This window comes from Ornithorhynchus anatinus, chromosome 20 (assembly GCF_004115215.2).
Source record: "Ornithorhynchus anatinus isolate Pmale09 chromosome 20, mOrnAna1.pri.v4, whole genome shotgun sequence".
NCBI classification, from domain to species: domain Eukaryota; kingdom Metazoa; phylum Chordata; class Mammalia; order Monotremata; family Ornithorhynchidae; genus Ornithorhynchus; species Ornithorhynchus anatinus.
In genome coordinates, this window is record NC_041747.1 from 2,583,674 (window position 1) to 2,602,286 (window position 18,613).

General features: G+C 42.2%; 1 protein-coding gene across 3 annotated transcripts in view; it reads left to right on the plus strand.

Annotated features, from left to right (window-relative positions):
- PAN3 (poly(A) specific ribonuclease subunit PAN3) overlaps positions 1–18,613 on the plus strand; it is a 73,982-nt gene that overhangs the window by 38,937 nt on the left and 16,432 nt on the right. For all 3 annotated transcript variants that reach the window (XM_029048465.2, XM_029048466.2, XM_029048464.2), the window contains exons 7-12: positions 8,361–8,608; positions 10,248–10,352; positions 11,475–11,532; positions 13,233–13,394; positions 13,690–13,806; positions 13,901–14,002. In XM_029048465.2, coding sequence (XP_028904298.1) covers positions 8,361–8,608; positions 10,248–10,352; positions 11,475–11,532; positions 13,233–13,394; positions 13,690–13,806; positions 13,901–14,002 — 792 coding nt within the window. The remainder of the gene's footprint in view (positions 1–8,360; positions 8,609–10,247; positions 10,353–11,474; positions 11,533–13,232; positions 13,395–13,689; positions 13,807–13,900; positions 14,003–18,613) is intronic.

The window sequence follows — 18,613 nt, forward strand, 5'->3', positions numbered from 1 at the left end:
TGTACCAGAAGTCTGTTAATAGGGCACATTCACTTTGATAAAGTAACCTTTCAGTTTGAAGAAATCACTTTTCATTACCAAGAATCCTTTCGGTTATGGAATAGTTAGATCTGCAATTAATGAGGCTAAAAGGATCGATGTTCACGAAACCTAGAAATGTGTTGCCTGGTGTGATCACCTTTGTAATCATTAAGGTGGTGTAATGTTTTTTTTCTTTGAGTGTGAACTTAAAGCAGAAAAATTTCTTTCATTTTGATATCTTCAAAGTCAATGTCAGATTCTGTAGCTTTTGAACTCCTTTTGAAAATGTATGAATCAGGGGAGCGTTTTGGTAGCTCTTAAAATTTTATTGATCCAGGTGGCCCTTCTAGGAGCAAACTGAGTTCATGAGGTTTTGCATTTAATTGCAGCTGTTGTCAAAAGCAGATGGGTTGAGTCAGACCATAATGACAATTGGACTGGTGAGCTGCCTCTCTCTTACTTTCTAGAGGCATTTTGATGATGCTATTGTGATGGTTTTGTGGATTTGGTTTATTTTTGTTTATATATAGAGTTGGTTTCCTGTAAGATGTTCCTTAGAATGGACCAAGAGCTAGGGTAACTCCAGAAAACAAGATAGTTTCTGGCCCCCAGATTGGACTTCACCTAGAAGTAGGGAAACAGCTTCCGAATTTGGATAGCGTTAGGGATCCTTTGGGCCTCAGGTTTGCAGTTTCTGCCCTTGTTCCCCTTCCTTCCAGGCCAAGTGCGAAACAAAAATTTCTACTGAAGTGGGTTCCTAAATTAGTTCCCAAAGAGTTAGATTTTATTTTGTCCATTAACCATATATAAGGGAGAAATCCAAACTCCTGAAACTCATTGTTTAATTAACCCTCCTCTCCCTCCTCCCCACCACTAATGGTAGTCGTTAGTGCTTACGGTGTTCCAGACACTGTACTAAGCACTGGGGTAGGATAATCAGATAATCAAGTTGGACATAGGCCCTCCTACATGAAGGTCACAATCTTAATTCCCTTGTTTTGGTTAAAAAGTCAGTTGCTTCTTTCCAAATATAGAAGAATGCAAACTGTGTGAGTTTTCCTCACTTTACTGTCAGGAGCGATCTAACTATTGGTGGATTTTAAATTTGAGCATCTCAATTTCTTTGCAATAAAGTAACTAGAGTTCAGCATATTTTCATCATCACCCTCCTCAGCCTCACTACTTTATTGAGGACCCACCCGGCCCTGCCTTTTAAGAGCTTACATTGAAATATCTCTGATTTTCTTCATATTCTAAAAGGGAAGATTGGAATTTGGGGTTCATTTACAGCCCTCTAAAGTTTTCCTTTGGGTTTTAGGGACATCCATTTTAATAAATACTTGAAGAAAAATTTTGCCATTACAGAGAAATAGATGGGGGGTTGGGGGACACCTATATCTACAACCTCAGACCCCATTGGGGTTTGCTTCAGTAAATTTTCAGATATTCAGCCTTGCTCTAATCAATACTGTATTTAAACCAACAAGTCATGTAGCCTTTTCATTTTACTGTTTGCTATTTCTCTATTTCCCGTATTGCTATTTAAAGTAATTCCTTCCTTACTTTCAGTTTATGAATGCATATTTCTTGGTCTTTGATTATGCACACACCTGATTTTTGGTACACTATACACGTCCTCTTTCAAAGGAGAATTCTTGAGAGGGAACCTTATTATACCGTGTTCACTTTCTTGAAATAATTTTAGAATTAATTGTTGCAGTGGTTTTTCTGGCCTAAAATAATTGTCCCTAAAAGGGCAGATAACTTTGTAAAACAAAATATAAGGCATTATAAGTAGTACTCTTAGCCCCATTTTCACTGCTGTTATCCATTCTGTGGGATTTGGTTTCAGTAGATGAAGTTTCTTCATTCCAGGTGTTTCTGATCATTAAAATCTTAAATCACTGAAGCTTCCACTTCTTCCTGCCGAAGACAGAACCGAAGGTGCTTCTGAAAAGATCTCTGATGATGGATTGACCGACGTGGAGGCGGGGGCTGCTTACACACCCGTCGGGTGAATCCAATGGCTGTGAGGGCTGGAGAGTGCTTCAGAGGGGCAACCCGGGCCAATGGTCCTCAAAAACTTTCAGACCAGAGCATTTCCGGTGGATGATCTCTAGTGGGAAAAGAGTACCTTGGCGAGGCTGTTGCTCAAGACTGCCTCTCAAACTGGCTCCCCACTGCCTTCCTCAGAGTTCTGATTTAGAATAAGGATGCACGGAGTAGCCCTGTTGAAAATGAGGACACTTCAAGGGATCTACCTGTGGCAAATTGGCTTGGGCAAGAGTCTGGGAGCCAGGAATGTCAGGAGTGGATGGGGTTGTCACAAGAGGTGCAGAAGCTGGACATTTCCCTTCTGGATACGGAAGAAGTTGTGGAGCGGGGATCCATCTTCCCAATGGCTGTGAGGCTGCAGACCACCAGTGACGTTTGGATGCACTTGGAGGAAACGTTCATCCGGTCCGTCTTCTGTGATCCCAAACTGTATACCAATGTTAAGTCAGGAAAAGCATATGTTGAGGAACTGCCGGGGCAGAGCACTGTCCTAAACATTTAGGAACACACAGTAGGACCTATTGACTAGGTGTCAGAGAAGGAGGGCCTGGTTGTGTTTCCCTTTGTGAGGAATGCCGGACTTAGTGGGACATGGCTCGCGATGCGGTCAGTGAAATTTACACAGTAGATGTTTAAATGGCCACTTAAACTGGTCTTGGATTTAGGAAATGATGGATATGGTGTATCCGAAAGGTGTTTCAGGAGAGAAGGGAAACATCTGAATGAGGGAGATCGTATTGCAGAAAGAACGAATACAGTTTATTGGGGCTCTTCCCAATTCACCAAGGAAATGGGATATCTTGTTTCAGGCGTGGCAGTTTCATTCATCCGGATAGCAACTTCTGTAACATTTGGCAAGGCCGATGTGGCATTTCAAACTTCTGCAAAGAGCTGTCAGCAGTCCTTCCCGGAGAAGTTGTCCTTGCTAATTCTGGCTCTTCTAAGAACCGCATGTCTTTCCGGGCGGAATTTTACTCCTCAAGTGTGAAGCTAAAGACTTCCTGGGAGCCTGTGGAACGGGGAGCCTTCCAGTAGCCCTGTGCCATAGTCAGACATTTAAAATCAACTTGATGATTGACCATGAATGAGCTATCTGAGAACCATTTTCTGAAGTTGTTAATCATAGATGGCTTTGGAAACCAGCTGCCTGCCTTGGGGGTGTTGTGGAGGATATTTTCTGCCCCCCCTAGGGTTTTATGACTTCTTGCGTAAGTGTTTTCTTGGTGCTGTTTTTGTGCATAAGCATTTCTTTTGTGACTGGGTGTTTGATGAATGTTTGAAACTAATTTTTGGTCTGTGAGTGCCTTCGGTTAATATTCCTTCTGCTGGAACTATATCCACATGTTGTTTCTTCCTCAGCAACTGAAAGACAGTAGTTGAGTTTTCTGATGGATACCTTGCTTCTTAATAGTGAAGCTGTTTAGTAATTTTGATGTGTCTGAAAGTCAAGGTTTTTGAGCAAGTTTTGGCTTCTGCAGCAGTTATCTAAGATTGGCTGCTGACGTGGGGGGGGGGCGGCGGGGGGAATAAAGGAACAAGAGTCAGGTGTGCCTCGATCCTTTCCACTTGGGTGATGCAGCATCTCATTAACAGTAGGTATTTCTGATTTTTGTTGGTTGTTTTCTTTAGGAAACAAGCTACCCTCTGAGTCAGCACTGGACTTGAAGATAAATCCTCCAATTCATGAGGCTTGCTGATTGGACTAAAGGACCGATAGTTTGGGGCAGCGTTGGACAGCTCTATGAGGGGTCTGTGCTTAAACAAAGGGATTGCTGTGTGTCCAGCTACTTCAAGTCCCCTTTTTGCCCAAGGGATTGCTGTTGTGAAAACAGGGATTGTTTTGGAAAGAAAAATCAGCTATGGCAACCAAGATGGGCAGAAACGCAGTATCCGCTTTATCACTGGAGTTCACAGCTGTCTCTTGAATTTTGTAGTTTTTCTCTAATATGTCATTGCATGTGTGTACGTCTAGAGGTTGGAATAGGGATTTGCAGGCTTACTTAAGGAATTCAAGTTATCATTTCTTTATGAAGCACTGATAAACAGTCCTTCAGTCAAGAACGCTTAGTGTCTGATGCTAGCCTGTGACTAACTATGCATTTTTAGCTTAAAGCTGCATAGACCTGTTATGTTCCTAAGTCAGATGACAGAATCAAGCATTGTAGTGAGTGACAGTCTCAAAGTGTGCATGGTTAGACATGAAGCTAGTAGGAGTAATGTGTCCATTATGGCCACGTCGCTGTGGGAACTAGACTCCCAAACCTGCTCATCCCTGGTGGCTCTGTGGCCTCTCAGCTCCTTGAAGCCTGTCCTTTCACCCCTGACCCCAGATGAAAAGTTGGCACCTTTGTTTCAGCTGTTCTTCACCTCTTCTGAGGACAGAAGGAAGTGGGCAGAAGCGGTAACATGAGGGCCCTGGATTCTCTCTAAAGGGGGAATTTCCTGGCAGTGAGTGATACTTGGCCTAGTAGTCCCGCTTGCTGTCCTGTGGGATGTTGTGACTAAAACAAAGACTGTTTTGTGTTAGTCCCCCAGGTCCCTTCCAGTCTTAGGATGCTATGAGCAAAGGTCTCAAGGTTTATGAACATTTTTGAGCTCAGATTTAACCATTGAAAACTTGAAAAAGCGATTTTCAAATGAATAAAGTTTTACCCAGTTATATTGCAAATGTTTTTGCACCGAGCTATTGGGTATTGTCTAGGATTTAAGCTACCTAAATAAGAAGAGGCCCAAGCTTAGAGTCTGAAATGGTTTGTTTGGACAGGAGAAAATCAGACCGTGAACAAATATATCTTGGTTAACAAAGGAAACACTTAAGCCTGTGAGAGGTCCTGACATCGCACATGCCTTAGCAGGAAATGCCATGGCGTGATGACATCATTCGCCTACCATTTTGCCCAAGTCAGTCCAACTCTTTAGCTCTTGTCTGAGATACCCTGACCTTCCCAACTGCTCCAGAGCATTTGTGCACCCCTCCCAGGTCTGTATAAACGTGGGCACGAGTTCAAGCTGCTGCAGAGGGAGGCCGAATGCTGAACATTAAAATCACAGACATCCAAATGCCCAGTACCAGAGGCGAACTAAATAGGGGCAGACCAACTGAAAACAGGACTTCTGTTATATAAAACCTCACGTGGCATCCTGGTTCTGCCTATCCTCTATCTTTTGGTGTTTGCTGCCGTCCGATAGTCATCAAAGTGACCATCCAAATGATCACTTCAGCCCAATTAGAAACAGAAGGAGTTTTGGGGGAGGGGAAAGAGATTAGGTTGCCATTTTGGAAAAGGTTTATCTGCACAGCTGATTTAAAGACGTATCAAGAAACATTTCAGATACTGGAATAGGAGTGGTTAGCAGAATCTTTTTCTTCCTGTTAGATTTCAGTCTCTTGACTCCAACTTCTGGTCACTTGCTGGAGTAAGGATAGCATGTATACAGCCCTGTAAAAGCTGCCATTCACATTGATTCAGTGATTTTTTTTTCCTTTCATAGACAATGTCTAGTTTTTAGCAGAAACCCAGAGGAAGTACAACTGTAACTCTCCTTAAGGCCTTCCCCTCCTTGCCTCCCTTGCACCTCCCAGTGGTATTTAAGGGTTTACTGTGTGCCAGGCACTATACTAAGCGCTGTGTAGATACAAGATAATTAGGGGGGGATGTGGTTCTTCTCCCACATGGGACTCCAAGTCAGCTGAGCGTGCCATTTAGAAGCTGTGGTCATTGAAGGGAATGTTTTTCTCGGTTAAGGAATTTTGGAAAGAAGCACTTCGCAATTCTTGTACACGACATTCCTTTGTGTTTATGGCCATTTTCCAGCAGATACTTTTTTCTTGTTTTTGGAACTCTTCTTATTTTACGTTTTTCTTCATGAAGGTAGTTTTAGCTTCCCTCAGATCAGAGTGTAAGAATTTTTGAATACCGGCATATCATTTCACCACTCCAGGTAGAGTTCCTTGTATATAGTAAAATAAAGCTTTACTTAACTCATGAGGTATGAGAGGTTTTTTTACTGTGCTTTTTATAGAGTTTGTTAGGCACTTACTATGTGTCAAACAGTTTTAAGTTCTGGGATAGGTACATGGTTGGACACAGACTGTGAACCCCATATAGGCCAGGGACTAAGAAAGAGAGGGAACAGGTATCTCTATTCAACAGTTGAGGAAACTGAAGTTAAGTGGTCACATAGCAAGCAATTGACAGAGCTGGGATTAGAACCCAGGTCTTTTGACTCTCAGGCCCTTTCTCTCTCCACTAGGCCATGCTCCCTCTTGTCTGTTAGCAATCTGGCAACCCTATGGTTTGTTAGTTGGAGGCCCAGGTGTGGTGGTGGTTTTTAAACGGCCAATTTCTGTCAGTGGTGTGATTGTCCTGCAGGGCTCGGGGAGATGGTGGCCATACTGTCCTGGCAGCAAAGATCCTGGCATGGGAAAGGCAGGGAAAGTTGGCAGTGCTGCTTTGGAGGCTTGGGTTTGTGGTTGGGGCAGGGGGCCAGGCTCCAGCAAACTCCCTCCCGAAAGGAGGGACGGATCTGGGGTGTAGGAACGAGGAGAGGTGGGGTGCTGTCGAGGGGACCGTACCCCTCTGGGAAATGTGGATGCATATCTCTGACTTTCCTCAACAACTCTCCCCGATCCCTAGACCAAGAATTTGGATGTAAAACTTTGTGCAGGTACTTTGGCTGTAATTATTTGTGTGTTCACTTTGAGTTTCTTGGTGGGTTTTGTTATACCCACCTTTATCTTTTACCTTTCCCCACATTGTAAGCTCTTTGAGGGCAGGGACTGTGTCCTCATTTTGATCTCTTTACATGCCTAGTCTACTCCCCAACCCACCGTAGGGGCTCAGCAAATGTTCTCATTTATTCACTAGTGGGTATTCTGATTTAGTTTTTGTGGTCCTTGGTTGTTCTTTTTTTTCCTGTACTTTCAAATACTATTCAAGATCTTTATTTTTCAGAAGGAAAAAAAGGCAGTTTTACTTGTGTAGTAACATCAAATTGGGCACTTAAATGTTTAGACTTTGTTTACCAGTAGTCCTTTGACAGTCCTGCGCATGGAGAAAAAGCCTTTGTCCAGGAAACTCAGGATGCATTAAGCTGTCTAATCTTTCAGCCTGTCTTTGGAATATGAATATGTGATGACTGCTCTTCATCTTATAGGGGAGACTTAAGTGCTCCCCATGGGCCTAGTAGAGGCTTGGTAGGTTGTGAAGTTTGGAGTCGAATTTAGAGAGAGAGCATGATTCAGTATGCAGAGGACGAGGTTACGACACAAATTCTGATATCAACTTTCTGCTGATATAGGTGGCCACTCGAAAGTTATGTTTTTCAGTGTGAGAGATTTACTCTGTTAAAATGTGTCCAGGAGTCAGGGCAGAGGTTATTGAGATGCATTAAAAATAACATCAAGCCCATTTGAAAATGTGTAGGCGTTACAGGGATATTAAATGATGGATCAATAGAGTATTCACCCAGCCATAATTCTTGCTGTAGAAATGGAATCAATCTGCATGTTCTGAAATGTTAATCACAAAAATTCAACTGTTCCTTAGGTTTACAATTGCTTTCCTGGCTCTTTCCCTCATGGCAACCATGCTTAAATGAGAAATGCCATACCCAGTGAAACCCATGATCCATCCAGCCCAGGGCTCCGTCTCTGACAGTGGCGGTAGGAAATGCTTAGTCTTGTGGAAGCCTTGAATTTCAGGTATCAGTAGGGTAGCCGTAATCAGCTAAATTATTATTTTGTTGAAATAAGAAAACCTTCAATAAACACCTGGAATGTATTGAATTGAGAAGTTTAAGAATTTTGGTGAAATTTGGATGTTAATTGCTGGCACGATTAAATGCGTTTAGATGATTTCTTAACTCAAAATATAACATTAAAAACTGCAAATAATGCATATTTCTAATTCCTCCATAAATTAATTGGTGACATTGTTTCTGAAATTTGCTTGGAAGCATTAAACACAGACTTAATATGGAGGGGACTTTTACATTCAGTATCAACTAATTTCTTTGGTAATTGTTGGCCGTTTCAGGAGAAGGAGTTGGCTTTTAATCCAGAGGAAATTTTAAATCCATTTTTGCTGTATAAGACTTCTGCAGTTGATAAAATAATATGTAAATTCTATTTCAATCTGTCAATTTTCAGTGTAGCATATCAGGATTGCTGAAGAGATTGCTTTTGAAGTCATTTTGTGTTGGCTTTCGCTTGTCGGTTGACACCGCGTTTACGAAGTAGGCGATGACATTTAAAAGAAAATAATCTCTGTCATTTTCTTCAGGAATGTCACTGTCTGCCGGGTCTTCCCCCCTTCATTCGCCGAAAATTACCCCTCACACGTCTCCCGCACCTCGAAGGAGAAGTCATACTCCCAACCCAGCAAATTATCTGGTGCCTTCTAGTGCCTCTACGCCCGTGAATAACCCTGTCACGCAAGCCCCGTCTCCTGGCCAGGTGATCCAGAAGGAAACGGTGGGCGGAACGACGTACTTCTACACTGACACAACTCCGGCACCTGTCACAGGAATGGTGTGTGAATGTTGGGATGGGTTGCCGGTCACTGAGTCGTTTTTGCCTGTGCCTGGGAGCATCCCTTCCCTGTACCTCTTCCAAAAAAAAAAAGGCTCCAAGCCCTCATCACGGTCCCTTCCTTGTATCCCTTATTTTTATTTTGGGATACTCTGATGGACCTGGAGGGAAATGATCCAAGTTAATAAAGATCTATTTTTCACCAAGGATCCTTTTGAAATGAAATTTCCCGATTCACTTGGGACAAATGGAAAAGGCCCCAGTCCTTTTTTCCAAGTCATTAGGAAATGGTACTTCACTCCTTTTGGCATTCCTTACCCTCCCAGGTACTTCCATTTTTCATTGTCATACTTTCTTGAAGTTGGATCATGACCGATGAACACATCCTATTCTAGGATTTCACCTTTCCTATTTAGCCCGCTTCTCCCAGTTCTCCTGTAACATTCGCATTTTTGCGGTACTCCATGTTAAGGAAACTCATGTTAAGGAGATAGTCTCCTTATCTGACAGCGCATCTCCCTGTACCCAGACAGACTCACATCTCCATGTTTGATACTTGCTCCGTAGCTCTTGTGTACGTGTCCTTTATTCTGCTGCTTCTCGTATGTATATTTGATTTTAGTGCCTGCTTCCCCCACTAGACTGTAAGTTTCTCTAGGACAGGGGATCATGTCCACCAACTTTGATGTTCTGTGAACTCCCAAGCACTGAATACAGTGCTCTGCACCAGTAAGCACTCACTAAATACCACTGATTGACTGGAAGAACGTTCCCTGGGACTGTGGTTGTGTTCTAGCCAAAATGCACGGTAAAAACGCATATTTAAGCAGTCCTGACTGAACTGTATTATCCCTAGTTACGTCAACGTTGTAAGTTCCACAAGATTTTAATTTTTTAACATGAGAAAAACAGGTGGCAGTGGAGTAATACTCATGTTGCATTTCATTGGAATTTGGCTTTTATAGTGATGCTTTGATACTCAAAGATGTGTTGTCAGACATTACAAACAAAAATAGATCCCATTCTCAGATGGTTGTGATCTTTTTAATGACTGAAGTCAGTGTTATTTCTTATGGAGAATAATTAAAGGTAGTGAAGTTTTCAGGAAAGCTTTTTTTTTAATCATTAAGATCTCTTTAAAAGACTTAAATATTAACCCAAAACTAACAGAGGACAACCCAAACTTGCTACTGCTTTGTTGCCCCAATGTAAAAATCTCTTGTATTTTTTGAAACTGGCCACTTTGGATAAGTATTAGAATATTTGATGCACATCAGTGGTTTATCTTCCAATGAGCTTTGTGTAGCAGTTCTTCCACAGACTCATTGTTTTGGTCAGTTTTATTGAAACCTAAAAACTTCATGCCCATTTAAAAAAGCCAAACACGGGTTCACATCTTAGATTTTTGATATTTTGATGTTGATATTGTGGTTAAAGTGATCATTTACATATGAAAGCAAGTGATTATTTCTTCTAGGGATTTTAAATAATTTCCATTGTGGACCTAACAACATGCTTATCCAAAAATGACATTTAAGCATTTGATAACAAAGAACAGTGCCTGGCACATAGTAGAGCCTAACAAATACTATTATAACTGTAAGAGATTGATCATAACCTTTTTTTTCCTATCTCATAGGTATTTCCAAATTATCATATTTACCCCCCAACTGCACCTCATGTTGCCTACATGCAACCAAAAGCAAATGCACCTTCCTTCTTTATGGCTGATGAACTCAGACAGGTATGCCTTTATAATTGAATATATAAAACTGCTTTGTTTTTCTAAGAGAAACAGAACTGAAGAGCAGAAGCAGGTATTAGAAACAGTCACGTTCCTCTCTTTCGTCTCACAGAAATCAGTACCAGAGATTAAAACTTCTTGTAACAGGTCTTTTTGTGTGTGAACACTAGGGAGGTAAAGATGAAGCCATGGTGGTTTATATTGGGCTGTAGGTTGGAAATTCCTAGTTCTTGGTTTGTGCACAAAATAGACATTCAATAAGTGTGAGTGGCTTTGAAGGAGAATCTGTTACATTCTGTGTCCATGAAAATAGTCATTCCTTTGTCCTGACCTCTGCCAGTTAGCTGAGCATCCACCAATGGAGGAGGAGGAAAGGTGCGACTCAGAGTCAGTAGAACTTGTATTTGGATTGTTTTGGTATTAGTGATGATGCTTTGTGGAAAGAGCTCAGGCCTGGGAGCAGAGGACCTGGGTTCTAATCCCAGCTCTTCCACTTTTGTGCTGTGTGACCTTGGGCAAGTCACTCAGCTTTTCTGTGCCTCAGCTTCCTCATGTATAAAATGGGGATGAAATAGAAACAAAAACAAACCACCACACCCCCTTGCCTGGTGTATAAAACCTTGGGAAGCAGTACGGCCTAGTGGAAAGAGGCCAAGCCTGGGAGTCAGAGGACCTGGGTTCTAATCCTGGCTCTGCCACTTGTCTGCTGTGGGACCTTGGACAAGTCACTCAAATTCTCTATATTTCAGTTACCTCATCTGTAAAATGGGGATTGAGACTGTGAGCCCTATAAGGGACAGGAACCGTGACCAACCCAATTATTTTGTGTCTCTTGCAGTGCTTAGTAAAGGACTTGGCACATAGTAAGCACTTGACAAGTAACCATAAGAAACAAAAAGCCAAAAAAAAGGGCTGTGTGTTTTTGAATGAGGTTCATTCTCTAGGCTCTACCCTGAACTGGTCACTGGATGATAGATGGAAGAGATCCTAGCTCAGTGAAAAGTTAGTGGTTAGCATAATAACGAGAGACCATGAAGCTGAGACAAATATTTTTTCTCAAACCAACAGGTGGAAAAGTAGAAATTTGGTTCTGTTGTAAATGTGCCTGTTCCTTTTCCCTAGGAACTGATCAACAGGCATTTAATAACCATGGCTCAAATTGATCAAGCAGACATCCCAGGTAAGAATATGATTGAATCAGTTTTTTTTTCATGTACCAGATTTCTATAACTGTATAAGTTTTTTTTAAGTATTAATTAAAATCACTAAAGTCAGATTTGCTCCTTTTTGTCTTTATAGCAATTACTACAGTGAAATTCTGCTTTAACATTTTTCTGAGGCCTGGAATAAATGTAAATAGTGGAGCATGTAAGATATCAAGATAGTGCTTGTCCTAAAGAGAGAGAAGGATTCTGGCTTCTTTTTTAATTTTGTAAAAAACCTTGATTCTTTAGAAGTTGATGGAGCATACTCCGTATGGAGGCCTAAAAAAAAATTGGGCAAGGCTGGGGAGAGAGTTTGTCACAGCCCCGGAAAAAAAAAATTCCAAATTCGATAGGTTCTCTTTTGTATTGTGTTCTCCCAAGTGCTTAGTATGGTGCTCGACAGACAGTAAAGGACTCCAGTACACTCCACTGGTTGACTGATAGTCGCCCTTTTTAACAGCCTCATTTTTTGCACTCTGTCATTTGGGTACTGTATAAATTTTTGGGAAATGTTCAATCCATAATTTCTGCCTCCATAGAAGTGATTCCACAGAATAGGGCTATTCTAAAACAAGTTTTCAGTACTGAGAGACAATCCGGGTAGCCTGTTCTCTCCTGGTATGATGAATTTCATTGGCATTTCTTACATTTACATTTTAGAAATGCTGTTAGTACATGAAACTACGCTAAGGGATGCGGAATTTTAGCTTTATTACCAAGACAGCTGTTCATAATTCAGGGCGCCCGTAACTTATTGCCAAGTGTAAACTGAGGACAGAGATTTGAAGTCGAAACTCTCACATATATCTGGAAGCAGGAAAAAAAAATACTGCACCACCAGACAGTGTTGAGCTCTTTTATTTATTTTTTTTGTCAAGGGCTCTCCCCATCCAGTGTAGCAGGGTCTGTCCTTTGGACCAGAAGATGTCATTGATGGTGAAATTCACCCTTGGGTGTGGGGTGACTGAAAAGTCTAATGCAGACTGCCCTATATGTGCTCCCAGACTGTCCTAGCTCCAAGCTGAGGTCCAATAATAGGTCCAGGGTCTGAGTCTAGGGACACTGGTGAGCTAGCAGCCCAGGGAAGGACCTTCTGGTTGAGGACTGCCAAAGGTCTACGAGGTCTTATTATGTATAATAAAATGCCCTGAGTGCTTTTTCGAAGCACCAGGAAGGACTGCTTGCATCAGGCATCACCGGTTTCACTAGAGGTTATCTTTGGAAAGGTTTAAATAACACTATTCTTGTTAGACAGTCATGTCTGTCAAAATTGTTCCTTTTTCATACATAGATTTAAAAAGCCCGCTCTCAAGTATCTGGCTAGTTTTTGCGCCAATACTTTTGTGTCCGATTAATGCTAATTAGGGCTTTTTGCAGTGACTTATTTAAGAATGGGGAAGATTCAGTGGATGTGGCTTGTAATCACTGTGCCCTGCCTCTGAAGGATGTGGAGTTTGTTATTTTTCAACTTTGGCACCGTACGTGTGTTGTCGAGCAAATACGAACCGACACAGACGATGCAGATGTTTGTGGATCTTAATTCTGACCTAAACTGTACAGTCTGTTTGACAGTTCAGTGATATGTAGTTAAAATATTTCTCTTCTACTACTGCTGCACTGTTTTTGTGAATGCCATATGCCAACTCACTGTCTTTTTGTTTATAAATTGCTGTAGCCGTCCCTGCAGAAGTTGACAGCTATCACAGCCTTTTCCCTTTGGAACCACTGCCGCCACCCAACCGGATACAGAAATCAAGTAACTTTGGGTACATTACATCATGCTACAAAGCTGTAAATAGCAAAGATGATTTGCCATATTGCCTTCGGAGGATACATGGTACGGGAACTCAACTTTCCTCTTTTCCACCTTCCGTGAAATGTAATAATACTGAGAGCCTGAAGAACCATTTGAATTTTTCTAACTCAAAATCTGATTTTCATTTAAAACGAAGTGGAATAGTGGAGCAGAAATTCCTCACTGGGAAGTGAGTAAAGTAAGAGAATGAAGCTTGACTTTTATTTAGAGGTTGCAAGAAACCCGACCGAACCAACCCACACAATTCTATTAAACAAAGAGTTACTGCCACAGCAAAGAGCTTGCTTTTTTTTTTCCTTTTTTTTCCTTTTGACAGGTTTTCGGCTTGTTAACACAAAATGTATGGTGTTGGTTGATATGTGGAAAAAAATTCAGCACTCGAACATTGTAACATTGCGTGAGGTGTTTACCACTAAAGCATTTGGAGAACATTGTAAGTAATTCAGCATTAAACTCCGGGCGGTAATTTCACTGTGAGCTTTGAGCTAACTCTGTAACAGGTTGTATGTTTCTGTGCTCCTTTTAAGCTCTTGTGTTTGCCTACGATTTCCATGCTGGAGGAGAAACTATGATGAGCAGACACTTTAATGACCCCAGTGCTGATGCCTATTTCACCAAGAGGAAGTGGGGTAAGGAAAATATAAATCAATCAGTGGTATTTATTGAGCGCTTACTATGTGCAAAACACTGTGCTAAAGCTTGGAAGAATACACAGAGTAAGCAGCACACCCGTTCCCTGCTCTTATGGAGTTTACAGTCTAGAAGGGGAGACAAACATTAATATAAATAAACTGCAAATATGTATTTAAGTGCTGTGGGACTGAGGGTGAAAGCAACTCTATTCTAGAAATTTCTTGTTTTGGGTAGCTGTTGAGGGCATGTTTAACTGCAATCAAGGAAGCCTGCCCGGAAGTGATCCCATTTCATTTGTCTAGGAAGTAGCTAAAGAATATAGGATAGGGAGCAAAAAATTATAATAATTTTCCCCTGCTAGGATCCCACCTCAGTAGATATTCCAGGCTAGATGGGGAGCAGAAGATCTTCAAATATTTTCCAGCTTCCCTCCCTACCCCACCACACTTTTTTAGCCCCCCCCCCCACCTTTCCAGGACTTTTTATTCTTTCCCTCTTCCAGTCCCTACAGCAGATTGGGAGGATAGTCAGTGGAATTTACTGAGCACATATTGAGTGCTGGGCACTCTGTTAAGGCTGTGCTCCTCTTCACTGGACACTGTGGCAGGTCTGTTTAGAAGAGATTTTTCATAAGAATGGGCAGTTGAGGGTTCTAAAAAAACCTAAATCATATTTGTTCTTATGTTTTTCTAAACTTAATAAAGTTATTATCTTGAGAGCGGACGGGAAGTAGGAAAGTTGGATAAATTCTGAATGAGAGAACGAATAGTTGATGTGAAGCAAATTGAGCCTTTGATTCATATTTCTTGTCAGAAAATTGTTCCTGCCATAGAACTTCTTCTCCTGTGGTTGGGATTACCACTTTCCCTGAGGATAGAGCAACACAAAAACTCTTCAGGCTAGTTGGGCCGTGTCACTTTTAGTGGTGGGATCCATCAAAATAAGTAAGGCTCCTTGTTTAACCCAACCTCTTCAATTGTGGGATCTGTGCTGTTGTCCATTTTAGCTTGAGAGAACAGCAGAAAATTGGTGGTGGTGGGGGAAGGGGAGTGGGACAGGCTTGAATCCTATTTTAATAGGAACAAGGGTTATTTTGAGACCTTGCAAAATAGTTTGGCTTTTAAAGATTCTGGGCTCACATTAAATGATGCTGACCTTCTAGATTTTCTGGAGGCAACATGTAAGGGAGCTCCTATTTTTGACTCTTCGTTAGTTAATTTTTCTGGATTTTGGCAGTTGAAAAAAGAAAATTGTGGTTTCATGGCTGTTTCATATATTTTGGGTCACGCAGTGTGGTCACTAAATTTTTTTCCATTTTGCAGTGTCATCTGCAGACACTGCTCCAGAATTTTGTTGTAGGGGATGTGGTGTAAAGCTTTTCCTTGACAAATGAATGTAGTTGCAGTAACTCGAGTTATTTTGGTTTGGAACACCTGTGAAATGGCTGTCAACTTCCTTATTTTATAGAAGGCTGTTATCTTTATGAATTATCTGATTTCTGTTGATGCTAAGGACAAGCTGATGTGTGGAATAATTCCAGTCTTCACAGGATTCTTCTCTAGTCTGGTTTTGTAATTGAAAGCTTTAGCAGGAATCATTTTACTAGATTTAATCAAAACAGGAGCAGTTAAAATGGTCTAGCTCCTCCTTTGACACAACTGCTAATAAAAATTTGGCTTGAGTATTTTTAGAATCGGAAGAGTTTTGCTAGGTTATATGATAGTGGTATTTGCTAAGCTCTTACTATGTGCCAAGCACTGTCATACATGCCGGGATAGATACAAGATGATCAGGTTGGATACAATCCCCGTCCCACCTAGAGCTCACATTCTTAAATGAGAGGGAGAACAGGTGTTGAACTTCCATTTTACAGATGAGGAAACCGAGGCACAGAGAAGTTAAGGAGTTTGCACATAGGCAAGTGGCAGAGCCAGGAATGGTAATAATAATAATCATATATGTTGAGTACTTACTATGTGTCAAGCACTGTACTATGTGTCAAGTGCTGGAGTAGATACAAAATGATCAAGTCCCACATAGGGCTCACACTCTGAGAAGGAGGGAGAATAGGCATAGCATCACATTTTGCAGATGAGACAACTGAGGCACCGAGAAGTTAAAGCCCAAAGTCACATAGCAGGTATATGGCGTAGCCGGGATTAGAACCCAGGTCCTCCGACTCCCAGGCTCAGGCTCTTTCCACCAGGCCATGCTGCTTCTCCAATGATTCAAGATGGGCATGGATAAAATTTGTGTTGGGAGAATAGTGATCTGTAGTTAAATTGAAAATATTTTTCAGGGCTGTAATGTATAAGCAATGGGCATAAGTTCTCCCAGTGACCAGTCCTACAATGAAGTTATTTGAAGTCTGTCAACAAGTTTCTAATACTATATTAAGTTTCCTTTGGCAGGAAAGACTAATGCAGTTGAGAGAGAGAGAGACATTCCTCCACTCAAAAAGAAATGGCACAGTCCGGCTGAGTTGCTCTTTGGCTAGTAGGCCTTTCTGGGCGGCAGTGGTCCCAGCTGATAAGTGTGGAGGTGATCTGACAATAATAATAATAATGATGATGGTATTTCCTAAGCACTTACTATGTGCCAAGCACTGTTCTAAGCCTTGAGGTAATTACAAGATTATCAGGTTGTCCCACGTGAGGCGCACAGTCTTAATCCCCATTTTACAGATGAGGTAACTGAGGCACGGAGGAGTTAAGCGACTTGCCCCAAGTCACACAAGCTGATGAGTGGAGGAGCCGGGATTAGAACCCACAACCTCTGACTCCCAAGCCTGTGCTCTTGCCACTAAGCCACGCTGTAGTTGTAAGGGTTAAGACAAACTCCAGTTATACGGCCACTCCTGATGTGAAGATACCCTGAAAAACCCCTGATGGCTGGGGTGAGGCCATCGTGTCGTCACCACCGCTGCTGCTGAGGGCTAGGAGGGGCACAGGTATTCTAAGAGCTCTGGGGTTGGTGTCCGGGGGGCACGCCTGGAGGGGCAGGGTTTGAGATGTTTGGGGATGGGGAAGGGGGGAGGGTGAAATGACACATCCTCTCCCTGCCCTGTAAATTGAGAAGGCAGTTGCCCCCATGGAAGAGTGGCTCAGGCAGCACACCCCATCCCTTCACCTAAACACTCTGTCTTCCCCGTTTGGATGCCCCATTTTTACGGAGGAAGAGAACGGGGAGCCTGCCCAAGTTGTAAATCGTAAGTGGCAAGAGTCAGTGCAATCTTGAAGCAGGATGCAATATTTAGTCCTTTATTTTCTCTTCTCCCTAACAAGCTGGCATCTTCATTATTTAGCAGAAATTTTGGTGTTAGGTGACCTGGATTCTAGTATTTTTGTTTGTTGTCTTTAAATGGTATTTGTTAAGCGCGTACTATGTGCCAGGCACTGTATTATGTGCTGGGGTAAATACAAGCTAATCAGGTTGGACACAGCTCAAATCCCACATGGAGGTCTTAATTCCCATTTTACAAATGAGGGAATTGTAACTTCTTTGGGTCTCATGACTTGCCCAAGCCAGAATTAGAACCCAGATCCTCTGACTTCCAGGCTCGTGCCCTATCCAGTAGGCCAAGCTGCTATTCTGATTCTCTAGCAACCTGCTATTTTGGCGGTGTTTGAGCTGCAGGTCCCTGGGCCTGATTGCTTTTGAATCTTCTCTAGTTGCACCAGCAACAATAAATAACCAAGAGCAATGCCTCTCAATGTTTTTAAAGCTAAAGATAGAGTACTACTTTTTTTAAAACAAAATCCTCCTGTTTTTGACATTTGGTTTTCAGCTTGGGTCCACTTCCTCAATTTCTAAGTGATTTACACCCCTAGTGTGGGTTGTTGCCTGCTTTTCATTTTATTGTCTTCCTAGGTAGGTTTTAGGAGTCCACTGATTAAGAGTAGTATATCATCGCCAGTGGCAAAACTGGGGATCGTTTTTCATGGGGCTCTAGTGGGAAGATTACCCAGTCTGTCCACCAGTGGCAACCGCTGCTCTCCGTTGTCCCGGGCTAATAATGTTCCAACCCAAATGGGTCCCAAGGTAGTAGACAAATGATTGTAGAAGTGAATCGGAAGCCAGGTTGGTTCACCTGGATAACCCAACCCAATTGTATTTTGGGTTTTGCTGCCTTGGAAAGGCATGGTCACACCAGCTGAACACTCCTGTGAGCGACTGTGTAATTGCTGTTATTGCTTATCACTTCTATTTGGGATCTAGCTCTTTTACCCATTGGATGGATGGCATTTTGTGCCACTTGTGTGGGCTCTCGTCGGAGTCTCTCATTCGGGCATATATTGTCCAGTCATGTTTGGCCCCGCAAAACATCCAAGCCATGAGTTTGGCAGGTCAGGGGATGGACCCAATAAAGATCTTATTGAGTGGCCTAAACCTCCCTGTCATACATAGCTCTGAACTTGGCTCATTAGGAGCACCACTCTACTCCGTAGTTTTATTGCTGCAAGTGCGCGGTACAGGGCTCATCACAAAGCAGGCACTCAATAGATGATATGGTTTGACTGATTTCCATTCACTCCTAAGACCGTTGTTTTGCCGTCCCCACACTTTCCTCTTGCTGCTACTTCCCCAAGTGGGAGCTCTCTCAGTTT